The 23,511-nt window shown below is 49.7% G+C and overlaps 5 protein-coding genes across 5 annotated transcripts; 2 read left to right on the top strand and 3 right to left on the bottom strand.

The window, feature by feature from the left end:
* Positions 1-1,567: 1,567 nt before the first annotated feature.
* On the bottom strand, positions 1,568-4,823 carry HO133_010924 (uncharacterized protein; the record flags this gene model as incomplete). Its single annotated transcript, XM_037301773.1, has 2 exons — positions 1,568-4,704; positions 4,757-4,823. 2 exons carry the CDS (start codon positions 4,821-4,823, stop codon positions 1,568-1,570), a joined length of 3,204 nt encoding a protein of 1,067 aa, XP_037153407.1.
* Positions 4,824-5,704: 881 nt separating this feature from the next.
* HO133_010923 (uncharacterized protein) lies at positions 5,705-6,032 on the top strand (the record flags this gene model as incomplete). The annotated part of the gene is made up of 2 exons (XM_037301772.1): positions 5,705-5,809; positions 5,868-6,032. 2 exons carry the CDS (start codon positions 5,705-5,707, stop codon positions 6,030-6,032), a joined length of 270 nt encoding a protein of 89 aa, XP_037153406.1.
* A 292-nt stretch (positions 6,033-6,324) lies between these two features.
* Positions 6,325-9,623, bottom strand: HO133_010922 (uncharacterized protein; the record flags this gene model as incomplete). Its single annotated transcript, XM_037301771.1, has 2 exons — positions 6,325-9,135; positions 9,195-9,623. The coding sequence occupies 2 exons, from the start codon at positions 9,621-9,623 to the stop codon at positions 6,325-6,327; spliced, it is 3,240 nt and encodes a 1,079-aa protein (XP_037153405.1).
* A 1,595-nt stretch (positions 9,624-11,218) lies between these two features.
* On the bottom strand, positions 11,219-14,236 carry HO133_010921 (uncharacterized protein; the record flags this gene model as incomplete). Its single annotated transcript, XM_037301770.1, has 6 exons — positions 11,219-11,299; positions 11,350-13,029; positions 13,085-13,548; positions 13,606-13,801; positions 13,856-13,906; positions 13,961-14,236. The coding sequence occupies 6 exons, from the start codon at positions 14,234-14,236 to the stop codon at positions 11,219-11,221; spliced, it is 2,748 nt and encodes a 915-aa protein (XP_037153404.1).
* Positions 14,237-14,922: 686 nt separating this feature from the next.
* Positions 14,923-22,907, top strand: HO133_010920 (uncharacterized protein; the record flags this gene model as incomplete). The annotated part of the gene is made up of 9 exons (XM_037301769.1): positions 14,923-15,074; positions 15,134-15,288; positions 15,446-17,672; positions 17,721-18,229; positions 18,609-18,775; positions 18,839-19,027; positions 19,086-21,365; positions 21,412-21,855; positions 21,909-22,907. 9 exons carry the CDS (start codon positions 14,923-14,925, stop codon positions 22,905-22,907), a joined length of 7,122 nt encoding a protein of 2,373 aa, XP_037153403.1.
* Between the last annotated feature and the right edge of the window lie 604 nt (positions 22,908-23,511).

The raw sequence follows: 23,511 nt of genomic DNA, 5'->3' as shown, positions 1-23,511 counted from the left end.
AGTGTCCAAGCCTTGGAGACATGTATTTTAGTGGTTCTGTTGATGCGATTTAAGTAGACAAGCAAGATTATACCGCCGCCATTCGAAACTGGTTTTGCATAGGCAATTCGGGAGGTCGGCCCGCCAGATTCCATTTTCCGGGTACGCTAAGGGCGCCCGGGGCTTAAGCTAGCCCGAGCGGATTCCGCAACTTCAGAAATCGGGTGCTGATGTTCTTTCAGTGCATGGCCTCCCGAGCGTGCTCGCTAGAAGTATTGCTCTATGGGGGCCAATGCCCTAATCTTATAACCCCGAGGTATCGTCGTTTGGGCAATTTCTGTGCGGGGGTGCGCTGCCCGGGTATGAGGTACTGTTCCGGGCTGTGGTATTGCGACAAATGTAGAGGCTTTGGCAGAACAGGCTTCTTACTGGGGTCCTACCCGTACCCCGAATTGTTGCGCCGGGGCTCTGGAACGTACTCTTTCGGGCTTATGGCTCTGGAACGTAGCCTAGAGCATACCTGGAGGAGTTTTTATAATGATATCGTCTAAGAGAGGTTATTCCGTCACTGAAACATTTCGGCCACAATACAGCCCGGGGAGCAATAACTCGGTCACAAATAGAGGCCGAAAGAGATCAAGTAGATATAGCCTCAAATAGCACTGGACTGTTGTGGCGACAGCATGGGATCCATGGGCGACGGCGAGGTCCACGGAAAGGTACATGCGATTGATGTCCATGAGATGGGCGAGACGCTCCATGAGGAATCATGCTCCCCATAAATAACCATACTATCCATAGGTGAGACATATCAACCATCGTGGAGAAGTATACACCACCAATGACATGCAACATATATTATGCCTTCTTCCTACATACATAGTTCGGTAGCCTTATCATCCTTTCCACTTACCCATATGATACCATCTACCTGACACCTCTATGCTGGTCCTGACAAAAGCAAGCTTTCCAATGGTACTTGACGGTATCAATTTTCACGTGCGCTCCCTACGGACTACTTTACAAGTTGTCCCATATCCCACTCACTCCGTGGTGCATAGCGCGGGAAAAGCCTTAGGTATTATACTCACCAGACTTCATAGGAAAACCCAAGATTACAACATCTGTTTAACGGCTAGCGCCCCGGGGTGATCAGGAATCGTACGCCTATATGCCCAGTTCTCCGCATCAACGTTACCGCAAACATTCAGCATCGATATAGGTAAGTAGGTCATGCATAGAGGCAATCCCACAGTTTTCAAGCCTCAAGAGGTGCGCTGCCAGAAAGATGCGACAATTGAAAGATTGCAGGACAGGAGTCAGGAATCGTGGTGAAAATTGGATTTTTTGGCAATTTTGGCCCGCTTATTCTCCCTCTATGCACGACTTTTGCTCGATTCTCTTACGTCGAGTAATCCGAATCATAAAAGAAAAGTCATTGCTATGAACGCTGAAGGCCCTACTATCCAAGAACCGTCGCCGGTGGGTATCATCAAAGATATAATTACCAAGACGCTCTCTCAACTCCGACGCTGCTTAGGACTAGTCATGCCTTTTCTTACGCCTTCCTTTCCTTTTACGTCTCTGTTTATGGTGTTCTCGGCGAGTCTTCATTTATAGTCCTAAAAGTACTACCTTTCAAAGCTGTAGTAGACTTCCCAAAAGTACCTCTTCGAGAAGTCCGTGTTGTCGAGCCAGTCTGAGAGCGAGGGCGATGCTCGAATGGCGTACCTGCAGGAGTCGTCGAGACTCGGACCAACGCTTTCGCACGAGCAGCCCTTTTCGACGGTGTACTCAAGTATCCCGGCAATGGTGTGCTGTTTGATTGAGCCTCGAGGGCTGGAATCCAGTCACCAAGATCAAAGTCCGTCCAGTCTTCTGCTCGTCTTGTCGGGCCATCGCGGTCATCTGCTTCGGCTTGAGGCCTCGCCCTCTTGATTCTGGATGAGAAGGCCGTATCCTGCCGTGGACGATCGAGCTTTCCGGCTGTCTGATCGCGCCAATGTCTCAATAGGTTGCGACAATGCCGCTTTTCATACCAGACCCTTAGATTCTCTGCATTCGCTTCTCGACCTTTGAGCTCAATGATTTTTAGACGCAGCTTGTTGAACCAGCCGAAAGCAATGTTTTTGACACGCATCTCATTATTAAGCGCAGCTGTCTCCTCCAGCCTCGCTTGGTCCTCGAGTCGTTCTATCCATGTGTAGAGTTGGCGTTCTAGCAGTCGCCTCTCGTAATATTGGTTTGCCTGATGGTCTTGGTCCCTTCTCAGATCAGACTGGTCTCTCCAACGATCGAACAGCTCGGTACCCATTCGCAGCAGGCGATTTCGGTCCAAAAGGCCGGCTTGCTGCTGCTTATCCTGTTCCAGCGCAGAGACATTACGCCATTGCCGAAACAACCCTGCAGCAAGGTTCATCTTTGATCTTCGTCTGACTTGGACATAGGCGTTTCGACGCTTTTGCCGCTTAGAATTAGTGTTTGCAGATTGCCAACGCTTGTAGCATTTCCTTGTGAAAAAATAGAAGTTGGCGTGTTTAGCCATGCTGTTCAGATCCCGCACATGCTCTGAGGCTCGACTCCACAACTGTAAAATATCTTGAGCTACTTTGGGCGCACGAAACTCAAAGGCGACGCGCTCATCCTGGCCATTAGAGCCCAGCTGCGAGTACCAATGGCGAACGAGCGACCGCAGGCAGCTTTTCCTTCGTGTCTCCTCGACAATCTGGCGGCCACTCTCGCGCTCTGCTTGACGCAGTGTGCAGTGTTGCTTCAATTTGTAGAACATTATTCGTTTGAGCCTCTCCTCAGACAGCCGCTGCAAAAGTGTACATCGTTCTGCGATAACCCATTTGTACAGGGATTCGAGTAAATAGCGATCATCTATGCGTTGAGATAAGCTTTGCCAGCGCAAGCGATCGTTCCATTGTGTCCAAGCAGTCCTCATGATACGCAATCGATTGACGGACTCAGCTTGCTTCTCGAATCTGTACCTAGTAACAAAGATCGCAAAAGTCTCACCAGCCACTCTCCAATCAACCATGTTGGATACTTGTCGAGCAAACGGGGCATATTCCGCGGCTATTCTCCAAGCCTGCAGAGTATGGGCACCTTGCTTTTGCTCATTGAAGGCGTCTGCTTCTCGCCGGGCGGAAATGATAATCCGTGCTTTCTCAAGCCATGGTAAGAAAATATTCTTCCTTGACGAGTTGATTGACTTCAATACGACCTGCTGATTCAGTCGAACATCGCTTCTGAAGGTGGCTATCCATTGGAACACATATTTCCGCTTGAGCCTCCCAGCCCTCCATTCCGGGGCTCGTCTCTCACAGAAGACCCAGAACCAGTGCCAATAGGCACTCCTCGAAAGATCTTCCTGGCGCTTTAGATCGGCTTTGATGTCGTCCGTGAAGGTTTGAACATATCGCTGCTTCCAGACCCTAAAGAACTTTCGTAATCCTTGGCGGCGCATCTTTAGTTGATTGATGACAGTGATCTCACGCCATGCCCGAAAGTATTTCGTACTAAGAACGTGCTGTCGAGCATCAGATGTTCGCAAGACTTCCTCCTGTGTGCACTGCGCCCAATGACTGAATGCTTTTGCTATCAGGAATAGATCTCGAGCTTTGGTCGCTCTCCGTTCCAGGCGGTTAAAGAAGCGCTCGGTTTCAGCAGCTTGTTTTTTCGCATGCAATCTAAGACGCCAATGCTCAAAAGCCTGGCGCAGAAGGATCTCCATGTCATGAGCGGCTGCAAGTCGTTCCATATGTTCGTGTCCGTCTCTCGCCTGAGACGCTGCGAAGCACCACTTATCAATAGCATCACGGGCAATGGATCGAATTCGGTAATAGTGAAAATCGTGCGCGTCTCGAAGCAGTTGAGTCTTCGAAGGGTTATAGAAACGCTCATTTTCACTCAGTAGATATGGAGGCTGAAGGTTGTGAGGAGTTGCCGACGCTTGGGTGGTGTTGTTTTCACGGTCGGTGGCGCTTATAGAAAGGTCTTCTACTGGGGAGGCCGCATATGCTTGGTCATTCTTTCCTGAAGCGATGGATTTCGGTTGAATGTTTCTTTGACGGTCGCCCTGGCTAGACCCAGCTGCGTGCTGGGAGTGCGGAGAACCCTTGGCAAATTCCTCGGCTGTCAGCCTACCCCTCGTGTTCTGGACGGCTGGCGGTCTCGAGGACAGAGCATTGGCGCCTGTCTTTTCTGTCCTCCTTGTAGTTGCTCGCGTCGACGGTCGAGTGTCCAGTACTGCCGATTGACTGGTTTCAAGGCGAGACATAGAAGCGCGCGATGTATCTCGTTGTCGAATCGCTCTGGTGCTCTCGTTCTCCGCATCGTACATAGAGTTAAAAGAGGCTCGTCTTGACCTTCGCATAGATCCACCAGTGTCTCCCATTTGTCCATTGGCTCCATTCTCATCTCCATATTCCGCGCCGAGGTCCTTTGTGATCTCTTGTACCCCTTCCCCATCCGCGATAAACTCGATCTGGAATCCAAGCTCCGCAAGCAGACCCTCGAAGCTCTCGTACAGAGACTGCCCTTCTCCTCTCTTCCCTCCCAATCTATACAAGTAGGGCAAGTATGTCTGATCATGATCCGGATGAAGTCCATTCTGAGGGAGGATTGACTCGTACGCGGCGTACATGGCGCGGAAAGGGCGGATCCCAACATCAGGATGTTGCTCGGCGGACTTGACGATTTGGTACAAAATGGCGACATCTGTTGCGCGCTGTCAGTCGCAGCTACACTACAGAAACATTCAAAGACATACTTTGATCAGTGAGTGGGGAAGAGTCCTCGGCGCTATTGTGTTCAGACAGTGGGGACTCTGGAGGCATCGACAGTACCGGCGCCTACCACGCGGGGATTCTGAAGGCATGAAGGTGATTGAAGGGTCTGTGGTATAACAATAAGCGATGCGATGCTTCATAGCAATTCGTGAGCTCGTAAATCATAGCAAATGGACGTTTGCGACACGCATGTTGATGTTGCTCAATTCCTTTCATAACGCGGCGGCTATCTCGCGTTTGATATCCCGACACAGCTGTAGGGCTACTAGTGCCCTCCGTATTGCCCAGATCGAGCTCGACACCACTTTTCTCCTTCTCTATTATCTGCAACTGACCTGGTGCGCTTTGATTCACCTGGACTTGATTCAGAACCGCAATCGAAAATGCCCGGAAGAACAAGGCCAATCGAGAAATTTGCCGAGGCCGTAGCCAAGTGCTCCGCCGAGGTAAACAATCCTCGTATTCGGAGTCTACTGTCTACATCGCTGAAGTGCCCCAGAGTTCCGTTTTTGGGCGTTGTATAGCGCAAGATTTTAATGGGATTTACAAGGACAAATGCCTCACTGAATTTTTGAAGCTAAAGGATTGCTACACTGTATGCGATATCGTCAACTCGCAGGCAGGCCAACGCTAATGTGTCTCCAAGGCTGCTGCAAAACGAAAATGAGCTGCATACTATTCCGTGATTTGAGCGAATGGTCCTTTAATACGTCTGTGGGTGGATGTTAAGTGTCCGATCTACGTATACAAGAGAACGACCTCTCCCACTCGGGTACTGTCATAATGACGTATGCGCACAACTTTGCTTGAAAATCAATGAACACGTTCCATCGAAACCATTCAGACACCGAAAATCTAACTGTAGCTCGATCAACTCCCTGCCAATATTATTCTCATACCACAATCTTCAGTACCAAAGTCCAGACACTATGCCTCGTGGTGGAGAATACGACGATGGTCCAACGGTGGCAAGCGACAACGCAATAGAGTCCGGCGAGAACAAGATCGCCGGTGCCCCCGAAGGCGACTCAGACGTAAATTTAGCCCCTCCTCTTCTGTCACTCCTCGCGCTAATCCTCTGTTGCTTTCCAGGAACCAGTCTCCTCCGGCGTTGACCGCTCCGGCAAAGCTGCACCACTTCCAGAAGGCATTAGCGAGATGAAGGATGCTCCAGGGAGTGGGGGAGGAAGCCAGGGGGTGACACCAGGAGGAGGAGAGAAAACAACGGGCGGCGGGAGTGGGAAAGGAGGCAATTAGGTCGTTGGATGAGCAGACATAAAGGACAGTGAATTTGTCGCGAACTTCCCAGCAAGCCGAGACCGACGTATGGACGGACATTCAGGAGAGGCTGGCAGCGGCTTGACGACCTATGGTTGCATAGACTACGGACCATGAGACTTGATTTTCAATCAACATTAAAAGAACGAGTTGAGGAGCTGTTGCATGCGAATTTGTTATTCCTGTCCTGAACCAGGGTTAAGACCCAAGGACGGCAACATGCGCTGCTTTATCGTGAACATCATCCCCTCGTCTATTTTGTTTCCCTGTTTTAGAGCTTCACCAGCCTCAACAAAAAGCACGCCTTCTGTACCTCCTGCTCCTCTTCCGCTAGCACCACGTCGACATCTCCGCCAGGCACCTTCCCTTCAAACTGCGTTACCACATGCTTATCAAGCGGTCTCCTCAAAGCCTTCTCGAACGTTTTCCCGTGCCCCTCGAATACCTGCTCAATACCGATATCCTCTGGATCACTCAGCACCTTATATTCCATCTTCACGTCATCTGTAGGCACCAGCTTCGCTTTCTTGCGTAGTTGTTGTACCCGGTTGACAACCTCGCGGGCTATGCCTTCGTGAACTAAGGAGGGAGAAAGAGTTGTGTCTAACAGGATGAGAACGTCGTTATCGGTGTTGGTTTCGTAGAAGTTGGTCGCTTCGTCGTCGCCGAGGCCGCGTTTGACAATCAAGTCTTCCTCGTCTAATTCGATGCCGGCAACTGTAATGGTTTTGTTCTCAACGAACCCACGCACTTCGTCACTCGTGAGACCGGGAAGGGCTTTCTTAACTTTTTGAGCCTCCTTCTTGAGCTTCTTGCCGAGGGAGGGCCAGTCAGCTGTGACGCTGTACTGGACGTTGTATTTGTCTTCATTGGAGGAGAGGATGAGCTCGTGGATATTGAGTTCTTCGCAGATATAAGACTCCAGGGAACGTACGTCAGAGAGATATGTCTCGTCTGGATGGATAACGACGAGGGTCTTCAGTGGTTGCTTGAGGCCAATGGTCCTTCGTTCCCTCGAGACTCTTCCGAGCTCAATGACTCTTTGCATACGGCCGACCCGACGTTCGACGTCTTCATCAAAGAGGTTTTCTCTGACCTCGGGGAAATCGAGGAAATGCACGCTTCGAGGATCCTTCGCTCGTTCAGATTCGGGAATATGGGGTAATAATCGCTGGTAGATGTTATCTGTGAGAAAGGGGGTGAAAGGTGCCAGAGCTCGAACTAGAATGTACAAAACCCCGAAGAGGGTATTCAACGCTCGCTGGGTATCTTCAATGCCAAACTCGCCTTTTAGGCGCCGACGGTTGAATCGAATGTACCAATTAGTGGTATTGTCAATCAGCCCCAGCAGATTCGGCACGACTGTGTACAACCGGTATGCGGCCATCTCTTCGTTGGTGAATTTGAGCAAGCTCTGGCAGCTTGCCAGTATCCATTTATCCATCACGTTCGTGTTGCCTGACTCCGATTTGAGATCGAACACGAAGTCAATATTTTCGACTTTCTTGAGAAGCAAAGCCTGTTCTGAAAAGAATCTATAGCAGTTCCACAGCGGAAGCAGGACCTTTGCAACGACTTCTTTGACACCTTTTTCATCAAAGCGGAGAGTCTCAGCGCGGACGACAGGTGAATTGATGAGATACAGTCGGAGAGCGTCCGAGCCGTACTGATCTATAATCAAAGAAGGATCAGGATAATTCTTTAGCCGCTTGGACATCTTCTTTCCGTCGTTGGCAAGAACGATGCCATTCACGATGCAATTCTTGAATGGTGAGCAGCCAAACAGATGATTTCCCAAAACAGTCAAAGTATAGAACCATCCACGTGTTTGATCCAGGCCTTCGGCAATGAAGTCACCAGGGAAGGAAGCCTTGAAAGCCTCTGTGTTCTCAAAGGGATAATGAGACGACGCGTAGGGCATGCTGCCGGATTCGAACCAGCAATCAAAGACTTCGTCAATGCGCCGTAGATCGCCTTTGCCTTGCTTGCTAGGAATGGTGATGTGGTCTACCTTGTCCCGATGGATGTCTGTCAGCTCGCCCTCAAAGCCACTTAGCTTTTTAAGCTCCTCTATGCTGCTGACGCAGACAATCTCTTTGAAATCGGTGCTCGCCCATACCGGCATAGGAGTACCCCAATATCGATTCCGTGACACGTTCCAATCTCGAGCATTAGCAATCCAACTGCCAAATCGGTTTTCTTTCACGAAATTGGGCACCCAATGCGACTTTTCAATGTTTTTTAGCATGGTTGGGATGAGGTCGGGGACCTTTACGAACCACGCGGGAACGGCCTTGTAGATCAGGGGTGTGTCTGACCGCCAACAGAATGGGTAGCTGTGAGTGAATTGGGTATCAACGATCAAACGACCGGTTCCTTTTAGATGTTTGATGATAGCTTTGTCGGCGGCTTTGACATGTTGACCTTGGAAGTCGGGCACTTCTGCGGTGAACAAACCCTTTTCATCAACTGGATTTGGAGGCAGGCGTTTATCGTTAATGACTCCGGCCTCGAGAGCTACTTTGTAGTCCTCGTCTCCGAACGCGGGAGACTGATGAACGATTCCAACACCGCTGTCCGCCGTCACATAGGTAGCATTGAGCACTTTGAAACCATAGTCTTTGAACTCTTCGTAGAAATAGTCGAACAACGGTTCGTACTTCCAGCCCAGCATGTCCTTTCCCTTTATACGTTCGACGATGCGATATTTTGCCTTCTTTGGGTCCTTGTATAATGTCTTCATGAGCGCTTCAAGTAGGATGTAATGTTTTTTGGATGCTTCATCAAAGATCTTGACGTACTCGAAGTCCGGGTGGGCCGCAAGTCCCGTGTGAGAGGGTAATGTCCATGGTGTCGTTGTCCAAGCCAGGAGGCACGTATCGGGGTCACTCAGTAAAGGGAATGTAACCACAACGGCAGGATCTTGAGTGTCTTTGTAATTCTGTTGAGCTTCGAAGTTGCTGAGTGGTGTATTGAGAGCTGTTGAATAGGGCATGACACGGTACCCTTTGTAGACAAGATCCTTTTTGTATAATTCTGAGAAAACCCACCAGACCGACTCCATGAACGAAAGGTCCATGGTCTGACATCACTGCCGTCAGTAAGCAATATCACTTTACGTGAGGGTCTAGGCTCGCTGACCTTATAGTCATTGTCGAAGTCGATCCACCGGCCCAAACGTTCAATAGTCTGCTTCCACTCTGTTGCAAATTTCATGACGATAGCCCGGCATTCTGCGTTGTATGCTTCTATTCCGATCTTCTCCACCGCATCTTTGCCTGAGAGCCCCAGCTTCTTGTCTATTTCATATTCAATGGGCAGCCCATGCGTATCCCAGCCGAATCGCCTCTCCACGTAACGCCCTTTCATTGACCAGTATCTTGGAATAATGTCTTTGATAGTTGACGAGAGCAAGTGCCCGTAATGTGGCAGGCCAGTCGCGAACGGAGGCCCATCATAGAAGGTATAAGGCTGTTTGCCCTTGGAGAGCTCGACCTGTGTTTCGAACGCCTTGATCTGCTTCCACCGCTTCAACACCGCCTCCTCTTCCTTCGGAAAATCGATAGACATGATGCTGGAGGCAAACTTTTGCTCATGGAGTCGTAGGTTTGGACCTCATTGGCGGCCTTTGGTCGCATTTGATTGTTACAATGTCACCAGTGACTCAAAGTTTGGAAATTTCCATAGGGCTGGACCACTTTTCGAAAGCCACCTCGAATCTACTTACCAAGTGAGCCAAGCACTTACGGCGACCTTACAATTACGTCTAATAGATACAATGAAGAGGCATAGAACGATTAAGTTGTCACGATTGCTTCTTTCGTGGATTCTATTACTGCAGAAGCCGGTGGTTATGGGTCATTTCTTGGAGAAGCGTTTTATGAACAGATTCTAGTGTTTGTCTCTCTCTTTCTCGATTTTTATACTGGGCAGGAACGACCCTAGGTACTCAGGTACGTAGCCCACTCGACCCTGCGGCCATGTGCCAAGTTTGGACGGTCTCCGCTGCCCCGTCAAGGCAACAAACGATTCTCTATACGTTTTTAGCCTGGTCACCATTGATCTCATCCCTGAACATTCATATAATCGCCATAGATTCGAACCGAACTCGCCATTTTTACCGTTCGTTTAAACTGCGTTATCCGAGAGGGAAAAAACGAAGAAACAACCTTACCTAGAGGCTCGGCAGAACAGATTATGTTATAGCGTCGATACAACTGACACGGCGTTCAAACGCTATACGCTCGAGTGCTAATTCAAATATCGTAGAAACCTACTGTAGTAGATACGTAAGCCTCGATTAAATCGTAGTCGAGTGGAAAACCCCGCCTTATTCGTACGCGTCAAGACTTTGACGTGTGGAACCCTCTCATCCGTAGCCTTCAGTACTCCTCTCCCAATATCAGAAACTGATCAGAATCGAAACGATTCGAGTAAACGACCACTGCATGGCTAGCGTCGGAGATGAGATCACTCGGCTTCCCTGCTATAATAGGAGATTCGTAGCCAGCGCCACGTACAGATTGATCTCGTCGCTGGCGGAACAGATTCTGGTAGCAGCTGCAAATGGGCGATATCTCTGGTTAGATGCCCGTATAAAATGCAGGTTTGCCTTCCGACCAGGCTCATCCATCACACACTACCCAACGTTCGTGCTCTTTCTTGCTTGATGAATGAAGTCTATCCACTGGAACGCTGGTTAGATACCGAAGAAAGCAGACAAAGCAGGCTTATCCTCTAAACAGAGACTGACCATCTCGTTCGTAAACTCAAATCGTCCCCAGAAAACACAGATTCTTCTACGCCTCAAGCACTGCCTACGGTCGAAAAAGGTTGTTAAACACCTAGACATCCACCTATCAGTCGACAAAATTGGCCGAGAACCGACTAATGCACCACCAAATAGCACGGTCCGCCGGAATCTATCTCACAACTGAGGCGGGCGAAAGACGAACAGTCACAATCATCTGGTTCAGGGAACGTAGATCCTTGAGCCCCACAAGCATGACACCATACCACGAAGACCTGCCGATTATTCTGTAGTCAAAAGTTCCTTCTTTCGATTAAGTCCGTCTTGCTCTGCTGTACATAGCAATTTATTCATACATCCAATGACCCGGCTGCTGTGTCGGCCGGTGCAAATAACAGCCTCAATGCCCATGGCCTTATGCGTCGGCGTCCCCACCTTCAGGAACCTCTTCCTCCTCGCTCTCAGAGACGTCCTCTCCAAGTATCCGGAGATGTTTCTGTTGGTGTTAGCAAGCTGGCCAAACGACCGAAAACGAAATTTTCGTACCTTGTCTATTGACCTCTTCTCCTCAAGATCCGCAAGCACCATGAGCATGTCATCAAGTTCTGTTTGCGCTGACTTTCTGGCCTCTTCTTTGCTGTCAATCTCGCTCTGCAGACGACTGGCTCTCGTTTCAGCATCGTTGGCCTTGTCTTCTGCGCGTTGCAGGCGGAGCTCCAATCCAGATATCTTCGTGGAGTAGTCTTCATGTGCGATATGAAGATCTTGCGCATGCTCTTTGCTAGACTTTTCCAGCTCGTCTCTTAGCCTCCGAACCGTGGCTTTCAGGTCCTCTATCTCGGCGTCAGTCCTCGTTCGGACCCTTGTAGCGTCTGCATCAGCTGCTTCTCTCTTTCTCTGCATTTCGCTCTTCAGCGACTGCATGGACGCTTCGTGTGTCCTCTGTGTCGCTACCTGAGCCTGCTGATGCTTTTGTACGGTTGTTTGCATATCTTCTTCGTGATTACGCTGAAGTGCTTCGTTAATGTTCTTGATCCTGCTCAGTTCCACAGTAGCAGAGTCTTTGGCTTTCCGGTGGTCGGCCTGCTCTTGTCCGAGTTTTCGCTCAAGCGTCAACTTCCCTGACTCGAGCTTCTGTATTGTTTGCTCTGCAGCGTCGACTTGCGATTTCAGTGAATCGACCAACTCGCGGGAGACACCTTTCTGGATTCCGTTCGCAACCACAGCCACTTCAATACCTGGAGGTCGATCGACTGCTCTCGTGACACGGCTGAAATTGTCCTTCAGAAAGTCCACAAACGTCCGGTCGAAGTAGACTTCAGGCAGCCCACCGGGCAGGCTGGAGGCAAAACCTTGGTGCAGCACTTCGAAATCACGGATCATGGTATGTTCCCGTAGCTTAGTAATTCTATCAACGTATTGTTCACGCCCTAAGCCGGTGGTGAGGATTTGATGAAGAGTAGCTCGCGGTATCGGAGAGTCTTTGGTTGAAAATTCATAGATGATGCCCAGCAGGAAAGCGCACAGTCCTGATACAAGAATTCGAGACGGACTGTTCCGTGTAATTAGCTGTACTATGCTTTGTACACTGCTGCCTTCGCCGAGGAAGTCATTGACTGCGTCATGATCCTCGTATAGCCACCCGCACAAAATCATGAGATATCCAATAGACACCCTTGGGTCTTCGTGCTTCTGTTCACCTGAAATGAGATTCGATGATAACTTCTGTATACAGGTGATGACTTCCTCCCCGTTTTCGGCATCGCCCTCGGCAACACTCATGGCAATATTCTTCGCATCAAAGTCCTCATACAGAAGATGAAATAGCAAGACTGCAGAGATCCAAGATCTGTATGGATCCACTCCATGAGAGGACTCGGGGTCATCTAAAAGAATTGTGATTATGTTGTCTGTTTCGACCTGATCGGATGTATGGCCCTCGATGGCTCTACGCAGAAAATGCAAGCGTATTGCTGCATGGCCACACAAGTACGCTTTGAGACACTCGCAAGCGGATAGCCGGACGTCGAATGCATAAGTGGAAGATGGCGCAAGGGCCAGATCAAGGAGACCGGATATAACGTTTACTGTTGACCGCGGAGCCTGACCGTTAGCATGACCATTGAGTTGCAGAACCTCCTGCCTCGGCGAGAGAACATCACGCTGTGCGAAACCTTCCTGTAAGCTGGTGTTTGACCTTATGAGATCGGCACCTGTGACCAAGGCCTTTTGCACGGATCAATTAGCGATGCGAGCGTTGGTGGGTGCGAATTCGACTAACCTCTGCTCTGATCGGGATGTCGAATGATTCACGAAAAGCTATGTCCAGCACTTGAGTCAATACCCCACTTTGCCAGAACGACATTTGATTTGCTTGCGTTCCTAGGCTACCTCTGACAAGGAAGAGTCGTAGGACAGCGAGAAGGCCCCAAACATTTTTGTCCCGCTGAGGCCTGGCCCATTCTGGTACCCCATCTGGGAGATCTTGTTCGCGAATAGCCTCACTCAGGAGACTCGCGAGCTTCTTCACGGATCCTGTTTCGCGAAAGTAGGATTGGTTCGAGACGTTCATGCGAAGGAGGTTTGCCAGTAGAGACAAACAGTCCTGCACCGAAATGCCTCCGTGTGTCAGTGCACCTTCCGAATCAATGATGCCAAATATGCGATCGAAGGCATTCTCAAATGCTACGAGCTTTTGTAAATCTGGCGAGGACGGTGTGAGTGCAGTGAGCAGGAGTAAACCCTCTATTGTTCGCTATTAGCCCTATTCCTAGATAGTTCTTTCCATACGGGTCACCATACCACTCCGCACAGCTTCTCTTTTATCTTCGAGTACAGCAACCAATCTAGACACACCAAGAGGAGCTGTGTAGACACATTCCTGTGTTCGCTCGGGGCGTGCAGACGATATGGCGGATATTAATTGTAACGAGTACAGCCGTGAAAAGAAGTCGTATGCGTCCAGAAGGTCCAAGAGAGCTGTAATATTTTCTTGCCGCTACTCGGTCAACTCAGCAGGCGATCAAGCTCATGGTCATTATACGTCACTCACTTGGGTGAATTCATCTGCAAGCCAGAGAGCTATGTCATCTGAAGCTTCCGGCTTCTGGTTATTAGTACCTTAGTAAAGACAGTGTTTTCTGGGGTGATTACCCACACTTGACTCATCAGGGTTGAAAAGCATCAGCAATGTTTCTAGTATTACCTTCGTAGTGTCCACATCCTCAACATCGTTGTTAAGGCAGCTAATGAGGCTCCTAAGAGCCCCAGATGCCACAGAGGCTGGATAGACTTTTGCAAAACTTCTCAACCCTAATATCGCTGCTCTTCGATCCTCTAAAAGTGTGGCACTTTGTAGACGCCCACTTAAGGTAGAGATTGTGGTCGTTGCATTCTGCTTCGCCGGTGCCTGCGATTCGAGTATGCGGAACATTGTACTATGGTGGCTGCATTCTCTTCAGTGAGCGTGACCTGGACAGCCTCCACATTATCGACTACTGACTCGCCATCGCCTTCCCAAAGCTTTTAGCTCGGCGCGCTGCACATCTGGAAAACAGCCATTGGGGTATGATACTTGTCGGGCTCTCCGGCCTGTAATTTTGACACTGCAGATCGTTAGCCTCGGAAAAAGGTTTTTCCATTACCCGCAAGTCCATCCTGCAGACAAGCTTTCTTAAGCCTGAGGTCAAACGATCACCTCGCCATTTCACTCTTCGAAAGCTTCAAAGGCGCACCACTGCAAAGGCTTCTTACCATCTGACAAAGTGACGAGCGCCAGGCGCTCTTTCATCTCGGTAGATTGAAGGTTGCTCACTGTGTGTTAGGATTCAGCAGGGGTTAACTTCGCACCTCTAGCTTCTTGAAGCACTGGCCTGCCATCTCTCCTATGCACCATAGGTTTCCCATGGTAAACCTGCAATTTCCGACCTACGATCATTATTGAGGTCCAGCATATACTGTCCTTGATTACCCGCTTGGAGGCTCTCCTCGTTGATGACAAAGAGCACGAAGGATAGCCCTACAGCTACCATTTTTTGGATATCAACGTGCGCGTGTTTATATCATAACCTTTCCTCACGGCACCGAGAACCTTAGGAGTCTCCCAACACACAAGCAAACATGGGTGTTCCAGCGCTTTTTCGCTGGCTGTCGCAGAAGTACCCTAAGATCATCTCGCAGGTCATCGAAGAGAAACCAGGAGAAGTAGATGGACAGGAGATACCGGTCAGCACGGCGGGTCCAAATCCCAACGGAGAGGAATTCGACAATTTGTGCGTTACATTCTGGCATCTTTGGGAGTGTATAGTTGATGGTTCTAATTGGTGAGAAGGTATCTTGACATGAATGGCATTGTCCATCCCTGTTCACACCCAGAAGATCGCCCACCGCCATCTACAGAAGAAGAGATGATGCTAGCAATATTTAAATATACGGATCGAGTGGTGAACATGGTTAGGCCAAGGAAACTGCTATTGATTGCTGTTGGTACGTTCAATGCTGTCATGCCCTGGGATCTTAGATCTGCCTATCCCCTTAGACTGGCTACCCTATCCGCTGAGATCTTGAAGTCATCAGGGGGGGGTGCATTCCTTTCACGATTCAACTGGAATCGACTACGAAACAAGCTAAAATACTCCTGCAGACGGTGTTGCTCCTCGTGCAAAGATGAATCAGCAACGCTCCCGACGCTTCAGATCGGCCCAGGAAGCAGCACAGAAGGACGAAGACAAGGAGGAATTTCTCAAAATGCTCAAGTCGCAGAACAACGGAGTGGTGCATGAAGATGCCACAGCCATGGCACAAAAGAAGACTTGGGATAGCAATGCCATTACTCCAGGGACGCCGTTCATGGACATCCTTGCCGCGAGTCTTCGATACTGGTGTGCGTACAAAGTCAACACTGATCCAGCGTGGGAAAAGGTCAAGGTTATCATATCAGACGCAACGGTGCCGGGTGAAGGAGAACATAAGATCATGGAGTTCATCCGCTCACAGCGATCTTCGCCTGAGCATGATCCTAATACTCGCCATGTAATGTATGGACTTGATGCCGATTTAATCATGCTTGGTCTCGCAACCCATGAGCCTCATTTTCGCGTTCTTCGCGAGGATGTCTTCTTCCAAGAGTCAAAAGCGCGTACTTGCCACATCTGTGGTCAAAAGGGCCACATAGCGGAGGCATGCAAAGGTGAAGCTAAGCAAAAGGAGGGAGATTTTGGTGAGAAAGACAAAGCCCTCACTGACAAGCCCTTCATCTGGCTCCATGTCTCTGTTCTTCGTGAGTACCTCGAAGCCGAATTGCATGTGCCGCAAGCGACTTTTCGCTTCGACCTAGAGAGAGCTTTGGATGACTGGGTTTTTATGTGCTTTTTTGTTGGGAACGATTTTCTTCCACATCTACCCAGTCTTGATATCAGGGAGAATGGTATTGACACTCTCATTGCTATTTGGCGAGACAACATCCCGTTGATGGGAGGTTATGTCACAAAAGATGGGCATGTTGATTTAGAACGCGCTCAATTCATCTTGGATGGGCTGGCTAAGCAGGAAGATGCAATCTTTCGGCGTCGACGACAGACAGAAGAGCGACGAGATGCTAATGCCAAGCGACGAAAATTAGAAGAGCAGAATCGAAGCAGGAGCCAAAATAATACTGTGCAACGTGGCCGTCGAGGATCTCCAGACTACAGCAGCCCGTCGAGTGGTACCATAGGCCGAGCGAAGGATCCATCAATCGCTCCTGCAGACATGCCATTGTTCGTTCCGGGTAAAGGTATCCTCACCAAGGAAGAAAGAGCTGTCACTCATGATATGGTCGTGAATCGTGGCACGGTGCACAAAGCTAATGCGGCCAACAAAAGTGCTGCAGCTGCATTGAAAAGTCAACTACTAGGAGGTCAGATTGATCTATCTTCGGCAAACCAGACCGAGCCATCAGCCGGGGATGGCGCAGACGGTAGCGGGCAGAATAGTACCCCCCAAAGTGCAGACGTAACCACCACGCCGGTATCGGCTTCGAGGAAGAGAAAAGCAGAACTCATGGAGGATGGAGACGCAGGGACCCCAAGCCGCGATAGCCCTGATGTCTCGAACAAACCACAGGCAGACTCGGATGAGCCGCCACCCGACAATGTTCGTTTGTGGGAGGAAGGCTACGCTGACCGGTACTACGAACAGAAGTTTAACGTCGATCCTAAGGACATCGCCTTTCGCAACAACGTTGCAAGAGCCTACGTGGAAGGTCTTGCATGGGTTCTTCTCTATTACTTCCAGGGATGCCCATCGTGGACCTGGTACTACCCGTATCACTACGCTCCCTTCGCAGCTGACTTCGTCGAGCTTGATAAGATGAATATAAAATTCGAGAAAGGCACACCTTTCAAGCCGTTTGAACAGCTCATGGGCGTCTTGCCCGCAGCCTCGAACCACGCGATACCAGAAGTGTTCAGATCATTAATGAGTGATAAGGATAGCGAGATTCTAGATTTCTATCCACCGGACTTTCCGATTGATCTGAATGGAAAGAAGTTTGCCTGGCAAGGCGTTGCATTGCTGCCTTTCATCGACGCAAAGAGGTTGCTCGAAGCTATGGCGACGAGGTATCCGCTGCTATCTGCCGATGACGTTGCAAGGAATGCGTTGGGGAAGGATGTTCTGATCATGTCCAACCGACATCCTTTGTATGAAGAGATAGCGACAAACTTCTATTCGAAGCGTCAGGGCTCACCGAAGTACAAGATCAATCCCCGCATAAGCGAAGGACTGGCCGGCAAAGTTGAGAAGAACGAGGACTATATACCTCAAAGTTCTCTAATTTTCCCACTCGAGGAAGGAGTGATGCCCAACCTGGACGAAGATAATAGCATCAGGTACGTCTACCCTCCCAGTCAAGAGGCTCAAGTTAACACCTGACCTAGTGTCCACTATGAAATGCCTCATTCAGTGCATATCCATAAATCAATGATACTTCGAGGTGTCAAATCTGCACCGCCCACTCTTGATCGCGCCGACATCGAGGCTACCAAAGGACGCGCGAACTCCTCTGGCCGCTCTCATGGGGGTGCACCTTTGGGAGGTGGTCGAGGTAGCGGCCGTGGTCGAGGCGGTCAGATCAACTACTCCAATGATAGGCCTAACCCATTCGCCCAGCATCTAAATCCCGGCTTTGCACCTCCGCCAAATGGTTACGGACGAGGTGCTCCACCTCCAGGCCAATTCAATGGCTATCCTCCTCCGCCTCCGCGAGCTTACTTCAACGGACCGCCTCCACCTCCTCAAAATGGGTACTATGGCGGACCGCCTCCAGTAGCTCAAGGTCGATACAATGGACCACCGCCGCCACCACAACCTGGTTACTATAATGGACCTCCGCCCACACCGCAGAATGGATATGGTAAAGGAGGTCAACATTTGAATAATCATTATGGTAGATAGCGATCATTCAGGATGTGTCATGGCCCGCGCGATAGCATTCAAGGGCTGCTTGGAATTGTAAACAGTGTATCATAATTAGCGATTGCTCTCGCTTATGTTCGGAGCTTCACTCGAGCAGTGTAAATTTGTGCAATGCTCCAGTCGCAAGGAATGAAGTATATTAGACACTACAAACTCTACACCCTCGGTACGCCAAGAAGAGCCCTAGAAATGTCAAATGGTAATGTTGCTGCAGAATCACGTAGCCATTGGTAGCACCTGTTATTGCTTTTTGACACCAACAACGTTCCTTATCATCGCACTCTTGGGGTGGTCGAAAGTTAATGCTCATTACCGAGAGGTTCGTTCTTCTTCGTCTTTATCTCCGATAGAGCAATCCGCATCCTCCGGCGATCTGGTCTATCATGAAGAGACCAAAGATCCGATAGTCCTCAAGCGTGTAGTTTCACTCGCTTCCATGCGAACAGTACTACCTGGCAAGCCCCAGGCCAAGCTTCAAGCTGTTTGTACCGCGCTATGGGAAGGCCAACGCCTTGTGGTACGATATCATAGTTCATTTTCACGAACAGAATCACAATGCTAACGAACCTACCTCTTCAAGGCCTATATCTCGGGCAATGCCTTAGTGATCCTCGGCGGCCCTCAGAGTCTTATCCAGACGATATACGATGACCAGCTCCTGGCCCTGGAGGCTGTGGTGATCGATGAAACTACGGGGAAGATAGCTATATGTAGCTCAGCAAAGGTCCATATCTACAAGCCATACGGGAAGAAAGAGGGTGCTTTGAAGGTATGACCAGAGATACATCATCCACCGCCTTCATTTGAGATTCTGACAGAACGTATAGTGGTCATTCCAGTCCTCGTTACAGGTTCCGAGCCAATGTAATAGTACATTGACACTATCATGGGGGTCGGAGGAAGAGCTATTGATTGGGTCCTCTTCTCTGAAACTTTACCAAACCGTGGAAGAGGATGCTTTGATTTGGAGTCGCAGTCTCCCCAGGCCTGTCAAGATCGCAAGCTTCTCCTACGACGCCAGTCTCATTGCCTCAACCGGTTATCACGATCGGCTGATCAAAATATGGCGAAGGCAGTCTTTCGGCTCAGATGACACACGCTTTGACTTCACCTACCTCCCTCACCCTACAGCAGTGACGCATATCCACTGGCGCAGGCCTCACGACCGCCAACAAACCCTTGACCATGTACTTTTCTCAATATGTGCCGATAGTAAGGTCAGAGTATGGGCAGCTACAGATCCACATGGGCTGCAGGCTTTGCAAATTTGGGCGGAGATAGATATGCAAGAGGCCATACAGCCCCGACAGATCGAGACTCCTCACCAGTCTCGCGAACGCTATGCATTCATGATTGATAGCGAAGACTTTAGGTTCGCAACTGAACGAGCGGTACAAGCAGCCTCTAGGGACCGTCAACGGGAACACCATGCTTTGGAACACTTGCTAGAAGTTGCTAAGACAAGCCCTGAATTATGCATTGTTGTGGATCGACGCGGTAATATGTCTGCATGGGGATTAGAGAACGTGGGCTGTAAAGCTCGGAAAAACACCGACAAATTCAACATTGCCCATGTCGAGAACGTCAAGCTTTCGTTCTTACAGGACGTGAACCCCGAGCAAGACAACATTCAGTTTCTTACCTTTTGTAGCCAGGAGGCCGACTCACCATTCACTCTTCTTGTGCATCACTTTGATGGAAGGATCATGTGGTATGGAAGCAATCTCGAAGAACTCTTTGATCCTTCTCCGCGTCAGCAACGACTAACGCCAAAGGCATTATGGACAGGTCATGATGGGTCGGTCAAGAAGATTGTACGCAGTGGAAGCGGCAAAGCTCTCATATCTCGCACCAACGATAATGAAGGGTTAATTTGGAAGCAAGGAAATGATAGATCAGGCATGGCTCTAACTCGAACAAGCTCTCTCAGCTGCCCAGAGCATATACATCGATCATGCTTGCTACGGGAGGGAGATTTCGTCATCAATCTGCACCATCACAGTATATCACTTTGGGACGCAAGATCTCCAGTCGCTCAGCTTGCGGTCTCTTGCGCTCTTCAAGCCGAAGGAAAGCCATTGTGTCTCATACCGCTACCAAAGTCGGACACTAAGTCTCTTTGTCACTACGTGGCCACCATCACTTCCATGATGGAAGCCATTGTTTGGAAGGTCAACTTACCACCCAGATCTCAACGGCACCTTGACGAAGATTTGATTCCTTCCATGGAATCATTCTGCGCCTCCGAGTTAGGAATGCAGGATGACCTTGCATTTGTCTTGCCAGTAGATCCAGCTGGCTCTCTTTCTGCTGCATCCGACTTTCTGGACACTTTCGCCAAAGACTTAGCCATATCATATACCGACAGTGGTGTACTGTGTGCTTGGACCGCTACGCTTGATCTTGATAAGGGATCTGTCAACTGGCTCATCACGTCGACTACTGAAACTGGCATCAACAAGCCGTCACTGGCGAGCGGAAGCTCGATCAGGAAGATCGCGGTTGTCGATAGCGCAAAGACCGGACTGACGATATGGGATTCTTGGAGTGGTCAGCTGGAATTCGATGCTAAATATGGGTCATCTGACTCAATACAGGACCTTGACTGGTCGTCAACGCCTGACGAGCAATCAATTCTTGCTGTTGGCTTTCCGTACAAGGTCAAGATCCTGGCTCAGATGCGTTATGACTACCTGAACGCAGGCCCTGCTTGGGTATCCATACGAGAAATTCACATCAAAGATCTCACCTCGCATCCCATTGGAGACAGCACCTGGCTAGGGAGCGGCAATCTCATCATTGGAGCTGGGAATCAGCTATACATTTATGACAAAGCTGTGAACACATCAAATGACAAGATCATGGATCTTTCAATACCAGTACACCAGCACCAATCACTGAGTATTTTCGACTTGGTCACTTACCTTAACGGGCCACTCCCAGTCTTTCATCCTCAATTTCTTGCCCAATGCATTCTTGCGGGCAAGTTAGACCAGGTGCAGCGGATTATCATAGGGCTTTACAAGGCTTTAAGATTCTTTGTTACAGGTGACGACCTAGACAGTTTTGTGACTATGAGACCCAGCGATTTCTACACCGAACAAGAGGTAACAGAATACAGTTGCTACACCTGTGACTAGCTAACGAACACAGGGCTTTTCCTACGCAGCGAAAAAGGAGATGCGATCGTCATACGCGGATTTTGTTAACGACGATGAGCCAGAGACTGTCACTGAAGAGCTAGCTGCTTCGCTGAACGAGAATCTTGCCAAGCTAGCTATTCCACAGCTCTCGAGCCACGAACAATTATACCTAGCTGACATCATTGAGTGCGTTGCCACAGCCGAGAAACAACGACGCTCGATGGATGAGAATGCCATGCGCTACCTTCTTTTCTTCCGGCAACATATAGTTAGGAAGAGCCAAGCTCCTGCCATTCAAGTGAGCATTACTTGGAGAGAGATCATCTGGGCATATCACAGCGGCAGCCAAGACATACTGGTCGATTTAGTCTCCAGACAATTTCATGGCAGATTGCTCTGGGAGCAAGCGAGGGAGAGTGGAATGTTCATGTGGATGACTGATCTGACCGCACTTGTAAGTCCCAGTTACGAAGGAAGACACCTGTCTCCGCTAAGCAAAGATTGTAGCGAGCCCAATTCGAAGTCATAGCCCGCAATGAATACACAAAGACAGACGAAAAGAACCCGATTGATTGCAGCCTATACTATTTAGCGCTCAAGAAGAAAAGCGTTCTTGTCGGACTATGGAGGATGGCGGCCTGGAACCGCGAGCAGTCCGGGACCCAGAAGCTACTACGCAATGACTTCTCGGAAGCTCGGTGGAAGACTGCGGCGTTGAAGAATGCTTATGCCCTTCTAGGCAAACGCCGGTTTGGTATGTTGGATCTGAACCATCTTTGGACATCGGCTGACCCGCTAGCAGAATATGCTGCGGCCTTCTTCCTCCTCGCAGGCAATCTCCAGGACGCCATCAACGTGTGCGCTAATCAACTCCATGACCTACAGCTTGCCATTGCGGTTGCCCGTGTCTACGATGGTGACGACAGCTTGGTACTTCGTTCGTTGCTAGAAGAGAGGGTGCTACCACAAGCCGCCTTCGAAGGTAATCGATGGCTAGCGACATGGGCCTTCTGGATGCTCGGCCGGCGCGACATGGCTGTCCGTGTCCTAATCTCGCCTGTTTACACTTTAATCAATTCCCCCGAAGCCCCCAATTTGCAGTCCAAGTCCTACCTTTCAAGCGATCCAGCATTGGTGGTTCTTTACAAGCAGCTCCGAGGAAAGACTTTGCAAGCACTTAAAGGTGCATCAAAGGTTTCACCACGTGCGGAATGGGATTTCGTCATTCAGAACGCGCGGCTTTACGATCGTATGGGCTGCGATCTGCTCGCACTAGACTTGGTGCGCAATTGGGAGTTTCTCCAGCAACCAAAAGAAACGACTACGAATGGGGCTCAGCTTCCTGACCCGCGCAACATGCTCCGACGGAGAAGCAGCCTTGTGGTTGATGACACGCCGATCCCAAGGTCACCTACAGAGCAGAAGATGAAGCCGATGGGGAAGCCAGCGCCTACGGTCTTCGAGGAGCCGAGTACTAATAGTCTGCTGGATAGCTTTGGGTTTTGAAACTTCCTAATATTGCTTTCGGCGTTTGGAGGATCAGGATCGGGACAAAGCCCACCACATAGCGCCGGCGTTTTGAGTTGTACTTGTACCCTTTATGACCGCCTCCGTTGTGGCTTTGGTGATCATGCCGCAAGCACAACCTGAACATAAGAGCCGTGAGACAGAAGTGCGGGGAGAGAGCGTACACGGGCGGTGAGCTAGGGACAATATCTAGGTTGTTTAACGTTGATATTCATTCTTTCAATATGCTGTAAAGCCGAGCCGTGGTTGGGCAATTGGCTATTCGTCTTGCAATCTGTCGGTCAATCTTGTGAACATACATATCTTAGCGGATGATCGGACTCACCAAATCTAACAATCGCAGTCTGGTATGGCCAAAGGCCATTCTTTTGTTTGAAGTCCCAAGCTTCTCTCGAAACCTGCTCTTTTGGCACGATGAAGACCCTCTTTTGGCTGCAAACATGGTTGACCCTCAGAGCTCTTCGCATTTCCACGAGATCAGGTCCCAACGCACTTGGTATACAGGAGATGGAGTCCCTTGCTACGAAAGTCTCTGGCTTTGCTGAGCAAGGTACACAAGAATGCATGCTGCAGACGGATTATT

This window comes from Letharia lupina (genome assembly GCF_014066315.1).
Source record: "Letharia lupina isolate WasteWater1 chromosome Unknown contig_9, whole genome shotgun sequence".
Lineage (NCBI taxonomy): Eukaryota > Fungi > Ascomycota > Lecanoromycetes > Lecanorales > Parmeliaceae > Letharia > Letharia lupina.
This window is presented reverse-complemented; position numbering and strand designations above follow the sequence as displayed.